This window comes from Vipera ursinii, assembly GCF_947247035.1.
Source record: "Vipera ursinii genome assembly, chromosome: 5".
In the NCBI taxonomy this organism is placed as follows: domain Eukaryota; kingdom Metazoa; phylum Chordata; class Lepidosauria; order Squamata; family Viperidae; genus Vipera; species Vipera ursinii.
The window spans coordinates 21639146-21654771 of NC_139518.1; the positions used below are offsets into that span (position 1 = coordinate 21639146).

At 35.1% G+C, this 15626-nt stretch overlaps 1 protein-coding gene across 5 annotated transcripts in view; it reads right to left on the reverse strand.

Annotated features, from left to right (window-relative positions):
- The window catches only part of LOC310641000 (schwannomin-interacting protein 1), a 345609-nt gene that overhangs the window by 23604 nt on the left and 306379 nt on the right, over positions 1-15626 (reverse strand). For 4 of the 5 annotated variants that reach the window (XM_083363600.1, XM_083363601.1, XM_083363604.1 and 1 more), the window contains one exon: positions 802-920. In XM_083363600.1, coding sequence (XP_083219726.1) covers positions 802-920 — 119 coding nt within the window. Of the gene's footprint in view, positions 1-801; positions 921-9078; positions 9563-15626 lie in introns of those variants that run through there. The other variant, XM_083363603.1, reaches the window with a different exon arrangement.

Consider the following 15626-nt stretch of genomic DNA (forward strand, 5'->3'; position numbering starts at 1 on the left):
ATTATATATTTTAAAAGATAACATGAGCACTTTTTGGCACAACTGCATGAATAAAATTGCCATCTAAAAATACTTTCCACTATGGCTAATTAGATTAAGCGGCCAAATATAAAAAGTAAACATTTAGTAACAGAAAATTCTCAAACAAAACATAAGCATTTAATTGCTTATTGGTTTCTTGCTCTAGAGGAATCCCTGAAACTTGGGGAAAAATCTAGTTTCAACTCTAAAAATATTCCAGTTTTCCTGGAATAGTAAGAGCCTATAAGTTATTCAATCTAAAGAAAGTGTTTGTGTGAGTGTATGGCTACCAATAGGTAGCCAATGGTATGTTTATTGCATTCAGATGTTACTGTAGGAAAGAGTATGTTGCTCATGCAAGGCTGTTATGAAGGTCAAAGGCAAGTTACCATCTTGTCTTGAGTGATCCCTTGAATCCTTCTCAAGGAGGTGCAACCTACTTACCGTAGTTTCCGATGATAAGAATGGAAGATTCCTTGCAACATTTTATGGGAACAGAAAAAAACCAAGAATGGTATCAGGACTCCAAATTGCTATTTTGGGGATCAGGTTGAATTAAGTCCACCACAGTAGAAAACGCCTCTAAATTCTTCATGTCTTGCATTATTATGTCACAACCCAAATATCACTGACTACACAACAAAGCAAATATATAATATGATGATTTTCTCAAAGCATAAATTGAAGCTTTATGTCTGCCTCTACCATGCTTTAAACTCTTACCTGCTGAAATGTATTAAAATGGGAAATGTGCCAAGTACTGGGTTAGTTGTTACTCACCGAGAAGAAAGGCTTGGCTTGCCACTTTTACTACAACTTGTATAAATTCCTGGGCCATCATCAAAGAAACTTCCAAGTGCCAGTTTTTGCCTGATAGATTCTCTTTCATTTTTTTGCGCCTAAGGGGGGGAAAAATGTAATTGAGCTACTGATAACAAACCACATTCCTCTTAAACATTTTTTAATTTGTATAAACATCAGAAGTTGTAACTTATAATTTAAAATGAGAGATATCAGAGCAGTTGCAGACACAGAGCTTACTCTCACTGTATCTAGCAAATACTGAATAAATATAAAAACATGTCTAACTGCTCTACAGTAGGCATGTCAAACTGCCGGCCTGTGGGCTGGATGTATCACACCGAAACCACGCCCACCCCGTTGCCAGCAATGAGGAAAAAGTTCCAATACATCACACGATGTTACGTGATGTTGCAAGTTTGACATGCCTGCTCTACAGCTAGAGATGCAAAGAAAAAAGGGAAAAAAATAGATCCCATTTCCCTTTTGGTTTTTAGGCCCCCCACTCCCCAATTTTTTCAAAATGGACAATAAGTTAGGAAAGAATAAAATAATCCTTGAAGTAAATATTTTATTTTAGAATAATGAAGGTAGTAAAATAAGGTGTTCGGATTTCACTCTCTTTTATTGTCCCAAAATGTTTATCATTACAGTATTTGTAATAGTAATGGTATTGGTATCTGTTCTAGGTAACTCACTGAACATCTTTTTGTGTCTGGCCCTATCATATTATTAAGCAATTGGTCATAAGTCAAGAACTACCTGTATACCATTGGCATATATTAACAATTCATGTCCATCTCCACTGATTGTTATATACAAAGCAGGATTTATTTCAAAAATTTCCCTTGCACTGTATCAAAAGCCTTTTCTGCATTTAACAAAACTACCACCACTGATTTTAATTTTAAAAAAAGCATATAACCACAATATTAATTAACAATCTAATATAAAAAGATACTAGTCATTCCTTTGTAAAATAAGGATGGATGTTGAGGATGGATATCATCTGTAATCTACATGGTAGCATCAACATCAAGATAAGATTGCGTCCTCAGCAATAACTTTACCAGTTTTGAAAATTACTATATGTTTCACTGAAAAAGCACAGTTAAAAAGGTTTTATTATAGACCTCCAGAAAATAACTCAACATGTGTCGTATAATGCTTAATAAGATAATAATCTGAACTAAGAACTTTCCCAATTTACATTTGATGTCATAGCATCTATGATTTCTTCATGACATAAAAGTGCAGCTTAATATGGGGAACCATTATGCATTATCTTAAGAAAAGCTAAGTTTAATTTGGCTATTACAAAATAAGAAAGCCCTCTTTTCTCCCTCTTTTTTCTCTTAAAACTGCTTCTTCTTTGCTGATGGTTTTTCTTCAAGTGTTTTAAATGCACTTTTGGAGGACCACTGTATGTACATATGAAGAATTTTCAGACAAAAAAAATCAGTTTAGGGTCCTACTCCAAAGAAGGAGAATATAGAATAACAGAGTTGGAAGGGACCTTGGAGGTTTTCTAGTCTAAACCCCTGCCCCAGAAGCATTATTTGAACAGAAAGGGACAAAAAATATCTTTCGAACATAAAGCAAATGGGAGCTAATGCTTAATATACAGCATTCTAAACAGCTCAAAAAGTGCAGGAATTTTGATTTATACTCAAGAGATGTAGCTCAGAGACAGAATAGAATGACGGCAATCATACATCAATCATAAAATGGCAAGTTTTTAGACCATTGTGTATAACTTCTGGCTTTTTCTTTAAGTGGCCAGAATGGTCTCACTTTCACACTTCTGATGATAGTTTAGCAATGGTCAAAGTGTGGTATCTAAATAGAGAATTATATTCTATAACACTGCAAGCCAAAAAGTATAAAGAAATTAAGAAGCTAAATAAAATTATTTTTTTTAAAAAAAATCTCTATTGCAAGGACGACAGAGAATGAGGTGGCTGGATGGAGTCACTGAAGCAGTAGGCGTGAGCTTAAATGGACTCCAGAAGATGGTAGAGGACAGGAAGGCCTGGAGGAACGTTGTCCATAGGGTCGCGATGGGTCGGACACGACTTCGCAGCTAACAACAACATTGCAAGTAGCCTCCTCCTGTCAAACTTCTGATCAATTAATTGGAAACCCTATCACTCCCATTGCTGATCAGAGCCAAAATACGAACAAGGACCAAAATGGTTTCATGTATGTGTGGGTTATCATCTCAAATGATAAAAATGATAGGTATTATAGATATGCAAGATCTCTGGGAGGGAGCTGAGTTTGAATCCCTTTTTTATCAACATTTAGATTTTTATCTTGTTTATTATAGTTGGAGGCACAATCATCTCAAGCAATTACAGCAAGATCTATTTTGCTTGGTGATTCTGAGCAGCAAATCCATTAGCAACCCTCATTAGTCATGTTACTACAGTACAGAACACCACTAACTGAAATCTATTCCCCATCACTTCTAGGAAATATCTGCAGAGAACATCATACATCTGGCACAGAGCTTTTCTGTCTCAAAAGGTGTAGAGCCAAACAAACTGCAACATGAGGGAAAAATCAATGGTTTTAAAAGCACATTTGCTGAACTTAATAAGCTGGTGTATTCACTTCACCACAAGTGCTGCTACAAAATAAAAGAAACCTCAGAGGTCTCTTTCATTTGATTTTTTTAATCCAATATTCTGCCATCTGTTGTTATGATAAACTGAATTTATGAAGACGGGAAGATTTTCATGCTGGAAGAATCTACAACATTAGCAAAGATATATCTACATATAACATCAATTTAAATATTATTATTATAAATTTATTATTAAAATTGTTGCTGGCATGTTTGTTTGTGTTCTTCAAAATATTTGCCTGCCTTCTAAAATATGCCAGACAAGGACATCTAAATTTCCTTGACATTTCAGAAAATCATTAACATAATTTCTTTTTCTTAACCTGGTTCCTTTAAAATGATTATTGGTTGGCTTAAGAGCAGCTTAATGTATTTTTTATCTTGCTGTAACCTATTTTATATACTACTATTCTTGGATTTGTTGATGATGAAAAGTGGCATTAAATGCTTTTAAAATATAAAGGGACAAATTAAATATTAAAGCAATGTAGAGTAAATGCAAACAGAGCAACAACCACACATTCAAAATGGTATCTAACGAGACAGAAGAAATTAGGATCATTAATATCTTTATAAAATGGGAGACAGTTAAGTGTGAAGACCAGTCGTAAAAGATCTTTGGCTGTAACAAATAACCACAAGCAGAAGATGAAAGAGATATTAGCAAATAATTTTACATATAATTTTTAAAAGAAATGTAAATGCATTTATGGCTCAACAATTGTTAGTTTTAGTACTGAAATCCACTGTGTTTTTCCAATACTGTACAGTATAAAGCAAATGTTATATGTGCTTATCAGATGTTTGGTAATTATACTAGGATTTTTGGCAGTAAGTTCACAGTTCAATAACCCAGGCCAAATCATTCCAACGATCAAAATGTTATCTATTATATCACAATTACAAGTCTGCTGGTAATTATTTATACATTGTAAAGTTGTTTCATGGGTCATTTATCTACTTTTTAAAGTGTAGATATTTTAATTCCTAGAAGTTTGAGATCAGATTTTAACCTCCAAAAGGCTTAATGGCTCTTTTGTTATAATGGACTAATCAGGTGCCAAATAATTATAGTTAAGTTTTTAGACTCATAGATAAAGCCAATAACTAACAAGGAAGCACTGTCACCAGTATATTCTATTTATGGCCAATGTACTCTATTTACAAATTCAGTATTTGGATACATGGGATCCTTAAGACATTTTCCACGATATATTAGACCTTGATCCACATGGAAGCCAAGAAAAGACAATTGTATGTATGAAGGCTGTTTTCCTATAAACACAGAGGATCATAATGGAATTAAAAGGGTTTTTAATGTGTTCCATGGTCAATATAATAGAATTTAGGATGAAGACAGCCTAATCAGCTGGGATCTTTCTCATGATACAACAGTAGTGTTATCTGTGTTATCATAATCTGTTACAGGTCCATTTCTTTTATTTCATTTACAAAATATAGATTGTTATTACATTTCAAGTTCTGGAACCAACCAGATAAAGTTTTAACATCTCTTTAATCAAAATTGCATATCAAACACAAACCACACATTACTGATTTGAGTGGAAGTGCAAAATATGCTCTGCTGTGAAAGGCAAGAAGCTGAAGAAGGAGGGAAAATGTCAACTGAGCATGGAATTACATTTTAATTGGACCATGGCCTTGCTCAAAGCAACCCAGTTGTTTATGAGTCAGATCTGAATCTATCTATAAAGTCATTCATTATTTAATGCCTGCATGGTCATTCACTTTGGACAGTTTCAGTACAAGATCTGTAAAAACAATAACTGTCCAGTCATATCAGATCAACTAAGTGGGCGAGGGAAGCCTCTGTGGAAGACTCATGTAGCCTTAAGACATCCACCTTCAAAGGCTACACATTCCTAACATCCTTGCAATGTTCTTCATTTATGGGACTGAACTCATCCCATTTGTATAGACTGGTTGTATTTATTATCAGGAATATTGATATTATGGAATTGAAAGTGAACAGATCTGAAAGCCCGCTGACAGGAACTATAGAGATTTCTACTAGACCTGTAACTCTCTTCCTAATTTTTGTGCAGCTTTAATTTCCTTCTCTAGTTAATACCTGTATTTTGATAAATAAGTAAAAATGTATTATAATAGTTTAAAGAAAAGGTTATAGAATTCTATGGATTGAGACAGATTAGCACTTAGCAATACCACTTACAGTCCTCTCTAAACAGCATACAGTCAGCATATTGCCCCCAACAATTTGGGTCCTCATTTTATCAACCTTGAGCTGACAGAGAATTGAACTGCTGGCACAGCAGAATTAGCTGCAAAACTGCATTCTAACTACTGTGCCACCTTGGCTCTTATTTTTATTTTATTTTATTTTAATTCCATTTATATCCCGCCCTTCTCCGAAGACTCAGGGCGGCTTACAAGCTTAGCAGTAGCCTTCATTCTAGGTATATGCCTGCTTATTAGGGCTTTCATACACCCCCCAAGCGGCATTATTACAAAGTCAGCTTAATTGCTTGGTGTTAACACCAATTTGAGCAATCTGAGCTGGTTTGATGGGTTAGGGTTGGGGTTTTAATGTTTTTAATTACTGTTTTAAACTTGGGCATAATATTTAATCGTTTTTTAACTTTTGTATTCCGTTTTTATATTTATTGCCCTGTACACCGCCCTGAGTCCTTCGGGAGAAGGGCGGTATAAAAATATAATATATATAAATATATAAATATAAATATATATATAAATTGCCCCCAAGATTCTGGGTCCTCATTTTACCTACCTCGGAAGGATGGAAGGCTGAGTCAACCTTGAGCCTGGTGGGATGCGAACCTGCACTAATTGCAGGCAGCTGGTGTTACTTAAGTAGGCATTAGCCCACTGCTCCACCAAGGCTGGTTTAAGCCACATGGGAGCAAGATCCTGTAGACATGTCTCTCAGAAACAACTACTAAGGCATTTTCATTTGGTGTCATGTCTTCGCTCCTCTATGTAGCTTCTAGTTTCCAGAAAGTTTCTATGTATACGTTTTGCTGATTTTATTAAATACTCAGATTTTGTAATCGTTGCTATCCATGACTTCTATTTCTTGTTTGCAGTAATATTAGAATATGTTTTCTAATGTCCTTAATAACCATAGGATATCTTACAAAAATATGATCACAATCAAAAAGATATCTTTGTGTTAGTTCTTTCCTCCTGAATCAGAGATGAAGAACAGTTCCTGCCATCGCATCCAAGAAACATAGTTTCCCAGTTTTCTTGGAAACTTTCAGGAATACTAACCATTTTATCACTTTTCAAGACATAGGTAGCTGCTTCATATTTCTAAAAAATACAATTTTAGGCAAAGATTGGACTTTGCCTCAATTCAGGAACATAACAGAAATTCCCATATCCAGCAGTGTTTCTAGTCTGACCTCTAATTATATCATTTCCTATCAATCTATTCTAACTTTTTGAACTGTCAGTAGTTTTGGTAATCTAATTTTTACAGATTTGACAGAATGAGAAGTCAAAATAACATGACTAACAGTTGAGGAAAACTCCAAAAAATTATGGGTATTATTTCCAATAATGTTTCTTGATAAGCTTGAAACAAAATTTAATGGGTAAGTTTTATTTTTGCTTTTTGCCATGTTTCAAAAATGCTGCTGACTCATTCCTATCATTCTGTCTGAGCTGTTAAGGAAAGCTTGATCTTCACAAAAGCTAGCAGGTTCACTCAGCAGCAATTATAGATGAGAAAATAATTTTACCAAGGCTTTTAAAGTATGCTTTATTCCATATATTACTAATATATTTTATGTATTACTAGCAAATATTCCTACTGAGCTATATACAGTTTCTAGAGAGATCATAGAAATATGTCGACATTTATACGGACCAGGCAAGTTTCTTATTAGCATTTTTTCCCTTCTCCCCTCCCCCCCAGATGCTAGAAGCATTTTGTGAATGTTTGCATAGTCACATCTCCAAATGCTCTACATCAGCCTATCATTTACAGCATATGGCTGTAATATTATCAGTCCACAGAATTTAGATCAAGACAAATTACACATAATATATTGTACATAATCTATAATTCAATAGCATTTATATGTTCTTTATTTAAAAACAAATGAACAAAGCAAACAATTAGAGTGCCTTTTTTAGACCTTTGGGAATATGGAATCCACTTAACCAAGTGAGAAATCTTTCAAAAGTCTAGACTCCAACAATATCAGTTTGGAGAAAACAACCCTTTCCAGTATCACAATTAGAGTACACCACTGGGTGATTTTTTCATGCTTTATATGGAAAAAAAATGATCCTAATATTATAAATGAACAGATTTAGATTTTTTGTCCAGAAGCATGAAATTGTCTTATAGTTCATGAAGTCAGCAATTTACCTGGCCAAGTATTTCATATAATTCTTATTATCAGTCTTCTTGGATTGTAGAGTGTTCCCAGTGCTGTAATAGGATATGCTATATACCCTTTCTAAGGATGGACAGTATGCTCAATCTGATTTTAAATTGTAGTTCTACTGCCTGAAACATTTGGATTGTATTTGGACTTTCTTGCTACTTTTTTACAGTTTTATCTTTTGTTATTTATTTACTTGATGAACAATTCTGAAATATACAAAAACTTGTATCTACTTTTGTGCCATTTTATATGGCTTAATAAAGATGTAATACATGGAGGTTGACTCAACTTTGTGAAGTTATTTCTTATGTTTGTTTCTTTTGATTTAGTTTTCCATTAAACCAATCAAATTTATGTGGTGTCTTAAGAGTAAAAAAAAATAACTTGGTGGCACAACATCATCAAACCAAACAAACTCTTTAAAATACAAAAAAAAAAATCTTAGTTACTTCAAGAATAACAAAATGAATTCCCTGGAAATCAACTTTTCAAATCTATGAAGATAGTATATACAGATAGCAAATATGTTTAAAAACTTAGAACAGATATGCAGGAAACAATTGCTGACAACAACAAAAACTAACTTTTTGCCCTGTAATCATAAGGAGGATAAACTTCAAATACATAGTTTGATGTGAAGACCGCCGCCATGTAAGTAAAGTTATTTTTAAGTGTGCCTGTTATTACCAGCCATTGAAAATTACTATATTTAAAGTTCCATATCATAGCTGGCATTTTTTTTTCAAGACATGCCAGTATAACAGTTTATAGAAATCTCTTATACTCTAGCAAACCCACTCCTATTCAGTTTGAAAAAATTATATTACCTTAAAAGTAGTGAGGGTAAAGAAAAGAAGATAAGTTCTTTTTGCAAGTCTTAAACACGCATCAAAACAATCTTCAAATGCACTGTGGAATTTTCTTTAGCAGGTTGAAATTTACAGGAACGTACTCTTAACAGCTAATCTTAATCCAGGCTGGATACAGCTAGGTATTATGTAGCTTAACCAAGATTCTGAACTCAGTAAATGCTGAACCCGACAATAAAAAGCATTCTATGGCAAAATAAAGAGACACTGTGAAGAAAAATACATGTTTTGCAGCCTTCAAAGATGATATACAAATGGCTCGCTTGCCCCAGCTTTTTGGCACATGGCTTTCATTTGTTTCTTTTCCGCAAAAATGGAACCATTGTGCCAAGACAAAAGAGCTCTTTCCTTCTCTTACCTTTTTATAATTTTCCTCCATATCCAAACTGGATATTTCAGTGACAATGTCATCCATTCCATTACTGTCAAAATGCATTCTTTAGTGATTGAAGACCAAAACAGTTAAAAAGAAAGTAACATTCTCTTACACTTCCTGCATATCTGGATCCAAGTCTCCCTTTTCACAGGTTGCTCTCCAAACTTTCCTAAGTAAGGGGCATTTAAAAAAAAGGCCAGGAATTTCAGATGTCTTCTTCATTAGAAGAACTTCCTGATCTATTTCTTTTCACCTCGATGGAAGAACAGCTTCCATTTCCAAAAGAAGGTCTCATCGTTAATGATGCTTGAAACAGTCTTAGCTGTTGCTATCACACACACCTCTGAACTATGCTGTTAGAATCCACTCCAAAGCAGCCTTCTTTTTGCCTAATAAAGGCAAGTCTGCTTTCATTAAACTGAAACCGGCTTCTCTGCTCTTGGAACGCAGAAAGCAACAGTCTTCCTCCAGTCCCTGGTAGTTCAGGATAAAAATAGATGGAGGCCTGCCTAGCAGACTACACCAGAGCAGAGGGAGGAAGGGGTGGGAGAAACAAAAGCCTAAATGATAGCCTCCTATTTTAAAAGGTATAAAAATCAAAGATACAGGGAGGTTAGTCATAAACCAGGGAACCAAAGGATGCACGTATTTGTAATAGAATTACCAAAAAATATATATCATAAAATAGAGTTAGGCATTCCAAACTGCACAGGATTCTTAAATCTCTCCCTGCCCCAACCATCATTTCTTAAAATTAGTGGTACTGTTTCCTGCCATTTTTGACAGAGGAAATAAATAGAGTGTAGTTTAACTTCAGAAGTACACAAAACTGTGGTCCTACCCAGGGGTTTGGCACAGTCCTACTAGTGACTCACCCATTTTAAGTGTATAAAAAAACATGGCCCATCCCTGTCCTAAAAATATACCTACGTATCAGTAATAGCTGAAGGAACTCTCCCCACTACCATGGAAATTCAGCTTGCTGTTATTCATGTTCAGAAGCATAGGACAGTAATTCAGAATCAGAGTAGCTGCTGTATATTCAGGAATGCTGAGGCTTATCTCCCAGTTTTTTTAAAAACAAAATTTCAGTTGCCTGAGAGTTGCCTTTATCTTGTTTGATTGATCTCCTCAGACTGTGGTCAATTATTAGATCCTGCCTTTATTTTTTAGATCTCAGGGTGGTGTATGTAATACTCTCTTCCTCCAATTTCTTCATGACAACTTTGTGAAATGGGGTGGGCAGATGGAGAGAAATTGGTCTGAAGTCACTCAGCCAGCTTCCATGCCTAAGGCAATAAGTTTTCTGCAATAATGAACCAGCTTCTTTTTCCTCTTTTTTTGTTTGCTTCTTTTTCTTTCGCCCTTTTTTTGAAAGCCCACTTTTGATGGATAGCTATGACTGATAATCTTAGATAATAGCATAAAAAAACTATCAAATTAGAAATTTGCCACTCCAATTCACAGTACAGGTTTTTCACAGTACAGTTAGTCTTCAACTTACGCCCAAAATTTCGGTTGCTATGTGAGACATTTGTTAAGTGAATTCTGCCCCATTTTATGACCTTTCTTGCCACAGTTGCTAAGTGAATTAGTGCAGTTGTTTAGTTAGTAATATGGTTGTTAAGTGTATCTGGCTTCCACATTGACTTCGCATGTCAGAAGTTTACAAAAAGTGATCACATGATCTCAGGACAATGCAACCGTCATAAATTTGAGTCAGTTTCCTATTTTCCTAATTCACTTTTTCACTTTTCCTAATTCACTCTAAAGCTTTCCCTGCGCAGAGCCTTAAGTAACACCAGCTGCCTGCAATTAGTGCAGGTTCTCATCCCACCAGGCTCAAGGTTGAGTCAGCCTTCCATCCTTCCGAGGTAGGTAAAATGAGGACTCAGATTGTTGGGAGCAATAAGCTGACTTTGTAATAATGCTGCTTGGGGGGGGGCGGTGAAAGCTCTAATAAGCAGGCATATACATAGAATGAAGGCTATTGCTAAGCACATTGATTTGTGCTTTAAATTGTAAGTCGCCCTGAGTCTTCAGAGAAGGGCGGGATATAAATGGGATTAAAAAAAAAAAACCAAATGGGAGATCCGCTCCAGGTTTTCCAGCCAGCCGGCCCAGTTCCTGAGTCAAATGTGTCCTTAGAGCTAAGCAGCTGTTCTGGCTGGCATTCCCCACCTGCCTTTCAAGTTGCTCTTGCATTCCCCACCTGCCTACAGCTGCTGTTCAACTTTAGAAGGAAAGACCCCCAGACCCCAGCCTGTAAAAAATCACAGACTGCAGCTTCTACTCCAATTGGTCCCGCTTTCCTTGCGCAGACTAAATGGAAGATCCGCTCCAGGTTTTCCAGCCAGCCCTGTCCCTAAAGTTTCAGCACCCAGCGTATAAGACGACCCCTGACTTTTGAGAAGATTTTCATGGGTTAAAAAGTCGTCTTATACGCCGGAAACTACGGTAATTACAAAGTATTGGCACTTCAAAAGTGAAACCAAGTCTGAAGACACACGTAACAATTCCCCAATACAAAGTTAAGAAATCCCACCTCTAAAGCTATGCAAGCAACTACGTTCCCCAATACATCTACTTGGGCTTTGCATGAAACGCCCAGCCAGCAGTCTCAGCAGCAGCCGATGACCTTGGTTCCCACGGGACAAAAGATTATTCTGACTAGTGAAGCACCTGGCAATCCCCCCTTCCCCCTTCAATGTGTCAACTGAAAATGAATAGGGAAAATGGCCACAGCCATGCTCATTTTCAAAGTTGACAGATCATATGTCACTTTTCTCAGTGCTGTTGTAATTTTGAATGGTCACTAAATGAACTGTTGTAAGTTGAGGACTACCTATACTTCATAGACAATCTTCCCTCTAGAACTAGAGTCTAAGTCCTTGGTTCAGGGAGTTGCTCAAAATAATTTTTCCCCTGCACCTTGGAAACATTACTGTTCCATAGCAAAGAACAATCAATTCACAGAGACAAAAGTCTTCTGGAATGAACAGGTGCCAGTTCCTGCAGTGCTTGGGATTTTTGTTAGTCTGCTTGAGCAAACATTTTGGAGATGTTTTGACATTCTTCACAGCTTCTCCAACTGGACATCTGGAGTTGGTTTGGCTTTCCCACAAAACTTCAAAGCATCCCACTTTGATGTGCTGCCGTTAGTTAATTTCATAATAGTAGCTCTTTATTTCCCTTTTGATCTTGTGCAAACTAACTTTACATTATCCTTAAGATTCCAAAACAGAAGATAACCAAAGCAGAACTGCCTGTGAGAGAAACTCTTGTTTCAAATTAAGTATTGTTCTCAAAATGTTAGTGAATTACATTACACCAGCATGAAGAATCTGGGTAAAGTGATGTGGGTTAAGTCACCTTGAGACAAATTTAGTTATTAGTTGTTTAATTTTTATCATTTCATACAGAGTTGGGCAGTCCTTTGGCCTAGAGACCACATGGGACCTGTTAGCACCCCTTTTTAAACAATTGCTAACAACACTGCAATGTCAAATTCACTGAAAATTGAGAGGCACAACTATAATTGTGAGTTCTCATGCTGATAAAAAAATCAGGAAATGGTCATATTAACAGCCAGCTGTAAGCTTTTCCATTATCAGTGAAAATACCTGTTAATATTAATGGATCATAGGAACCTATTAGAAAGAAGGTTAAAAAAAGGTCACTGCCCAAATTCTTGTAACCCTATCTCTTTCATCTCAATAAATCAATCATAATCAATTTCTCCAAAAGAATTACTTTTTTGATTGAGGCAACTGCCAAAAAGCATAACAACAATTTTCAATGCTTTTGTGTTAAAATAAGCAATAAGATATACTCAAAAAGTTATCTACACCTAACAATAAACAAGTGCCATTTATGATTTAAATTATACTTTTGTGACTTGATGTTTGAGAGGTATCTCAGCAACCTTGACACCTGTTTCATTGAAGAAGTCCCTTTCATGCTGTTATCTTTTATTGGAAGGGTAGGAAGACTTATCACCAGATATTACGAGTATTTTGCTTCAGACAGGGGTTGGAAATGGGATTCCAGATACTGCAAAGCCACCATATTCAGAACCCATAACCAGCAACCAGCAGCGAAAATTCAGCTACTTCTGAAGAACTTTATTCTTCAACATAAGCTGTAAGATGTTTCCTCAGACAGTTTAGACAAAAAGACATTATTTCTTTAACTCAGCCTTTTCCAAGTTACTATTGTTCAGATGTGTTGGCAGAACTTCTATCTGGAAATTCTAGTCCAAACACATCTAGAATATGGTACCAGTTGGCAAATGTAGTTTCAGTGAGGGATGTTCAGACATTCTCCTTGTTCCATTATGGTTTTTACTGTCATTGAATAATTATGATTGCAAATGAATATACAATAAACTGCATTTTGTATATTACTGGATTTTGCTCAAGGTCAGCTTAGTTTCCGGCATGACTGAACTGAAATTCAGAAAAGTTTCCATCCATTTTGTATTAACTGTAGGCCAATGTTTTGGCTGAAATAAATCCAAACTTGTTTTTTTTTAAAAGAAGCTATTTCTATTGCCCATGGTTTAAAATTTACCTTTTCTAAAGAAACAGTTAAGATTAGTGACAGAAAATTAGGATCAACAAAATGCTATGATCCATTTATTCAGAACCTTCCAAGCTTGTTCTGTTACACTTAACGGAAAAGATTAAATGACCAAGTCAAATAATTACCAAAGTTTATGCCTGTAATGGTTAGTCATGATTTTCAGAAAATATGAATGTAATGTTCTTGGCATTTAATCTGCTAGACCTAATCAGCCACAAAGGAAAACATAGAGAAGAATAATGAACATGAAACAAAAAAGAAGAAACTGTTTTAGGATTTTCTAAGTTTCTAGTGCAATTGAGATTTTAAATACTGTATACAAATATTGCTTTATATATCTACTTATGTCTATTTTAACTGTTTCAGATCTGAACATAAGGCTTCCATTGCAATGGGTAAAACTATTGTGAATGACCCACTTAGTAAAATAAAATTAATTGTGATATGAATGCTATTTATGTACCAAAATACCAGTAAAACTACTATTAACATTTCCCTTTCAAATTAAATACATAGGAAATATTTAATCCTACAGTACATTTACATCAATTGTAAAAGACTTAAAATCTCTAGGATGTACCATTCAAACGTTTAACAGAAGAAGACATGCATTAGTATGCTGGGCAAGCTAAATTCAATTATTTTTCTTATAGACTTCTGTGTAATTACTTTCCTGCATATAGGAATTATGTTAATATGCTTTACTTTTTTTATGGCTCCCATCTTCACAGCTGACGCAGTCATTTCCTAGTGTTACTAAAATTAATTCTTCCTTTTTCCTGTTCAATTACTAGGCAAACAAAAGATAAATCTGCTCATTTTGTGAAAACTCTATTCATTTACCAAGGTGGAGACTTAAAAGTTTTATTAGCTAAGAATGTTAAAATACTGCATGACAAAATCTTCCTAAGGTACTGATGACAACTTTTAAAACTTATCATATACTTTTTTGCATTTAATCAGTGTAACAATAGCAGAAAATTTTGTATTTTTCTGTGAGAATAATGTGTGGTAATTGAATAACATGTTTCTTATTGTCACAGATTGTCCAAGTCATTATTGATCATGCTAATCAGAATTTCCTGTTTATCATATTTTACGTTTTTGCCCAATGATGCAAAGTATTCATATCAACACACTCATCTTCATAAACAACTTGCATTTGTCAATGAATTGCAATTGATTTCTATCACAGTTAAAAAAAAAAAGATCAATCATGGCACGCTCCAGACTTATGATTGTATGCCTCCCAGAGTTACCTTGTGGTAAGATGGGCGGCCAGTAAATGTTAGAAATAAATAAATAAAAATAAATAACATATTTTCTTAAAGACGGTTCCTACTAGTAAAACCCAAAGAACAGGTGTTAAAAAACATGTCAGAGTTACTGCCTTGTGTTAATGACCTTGAGCTAATGCCCCAGTTTTACACTGAAGATAATTTTGAAATTTATTAAGTCTGCTTGACTTTATTTTTTAAACTCTTATAATACAAACCTATCTCAATAGTTAGAATTGGTGCATAGTTTGTTTATATATATAAATCAACCTTCATGTATATGCTGCCCATTTTTGATCTGGTTTGGTATACATTAGGGAAACATTGGAAGTGGCTTCAATGAGGCATTTTCTGCTACAGTATCAGGGGAATCCTTCAAGTATGTAGATAATATGTTTTGCTTCAAAGCCTCATTGGTGCTCAATGCTTATTTTTTCTAAACATCTTTGAACAGAGTTTGTCATCAAAGTTTCTTCAATAAATTTGGTTAATTTATAAGAGAATGAAGACTAGGAATATATAGCCTACTTTACAATGAAGTGAATTAAAAAAATTCCTTCCTTCCTTCCTTCCTTCCTTCCTTCCTTCCTTCCTTCCTCCCTCCCTCCCTCCCTCCCTCCCTCCCTCGGTGTCATGATAATGAAGAGCATTTAAACACCCTGAGTTTTA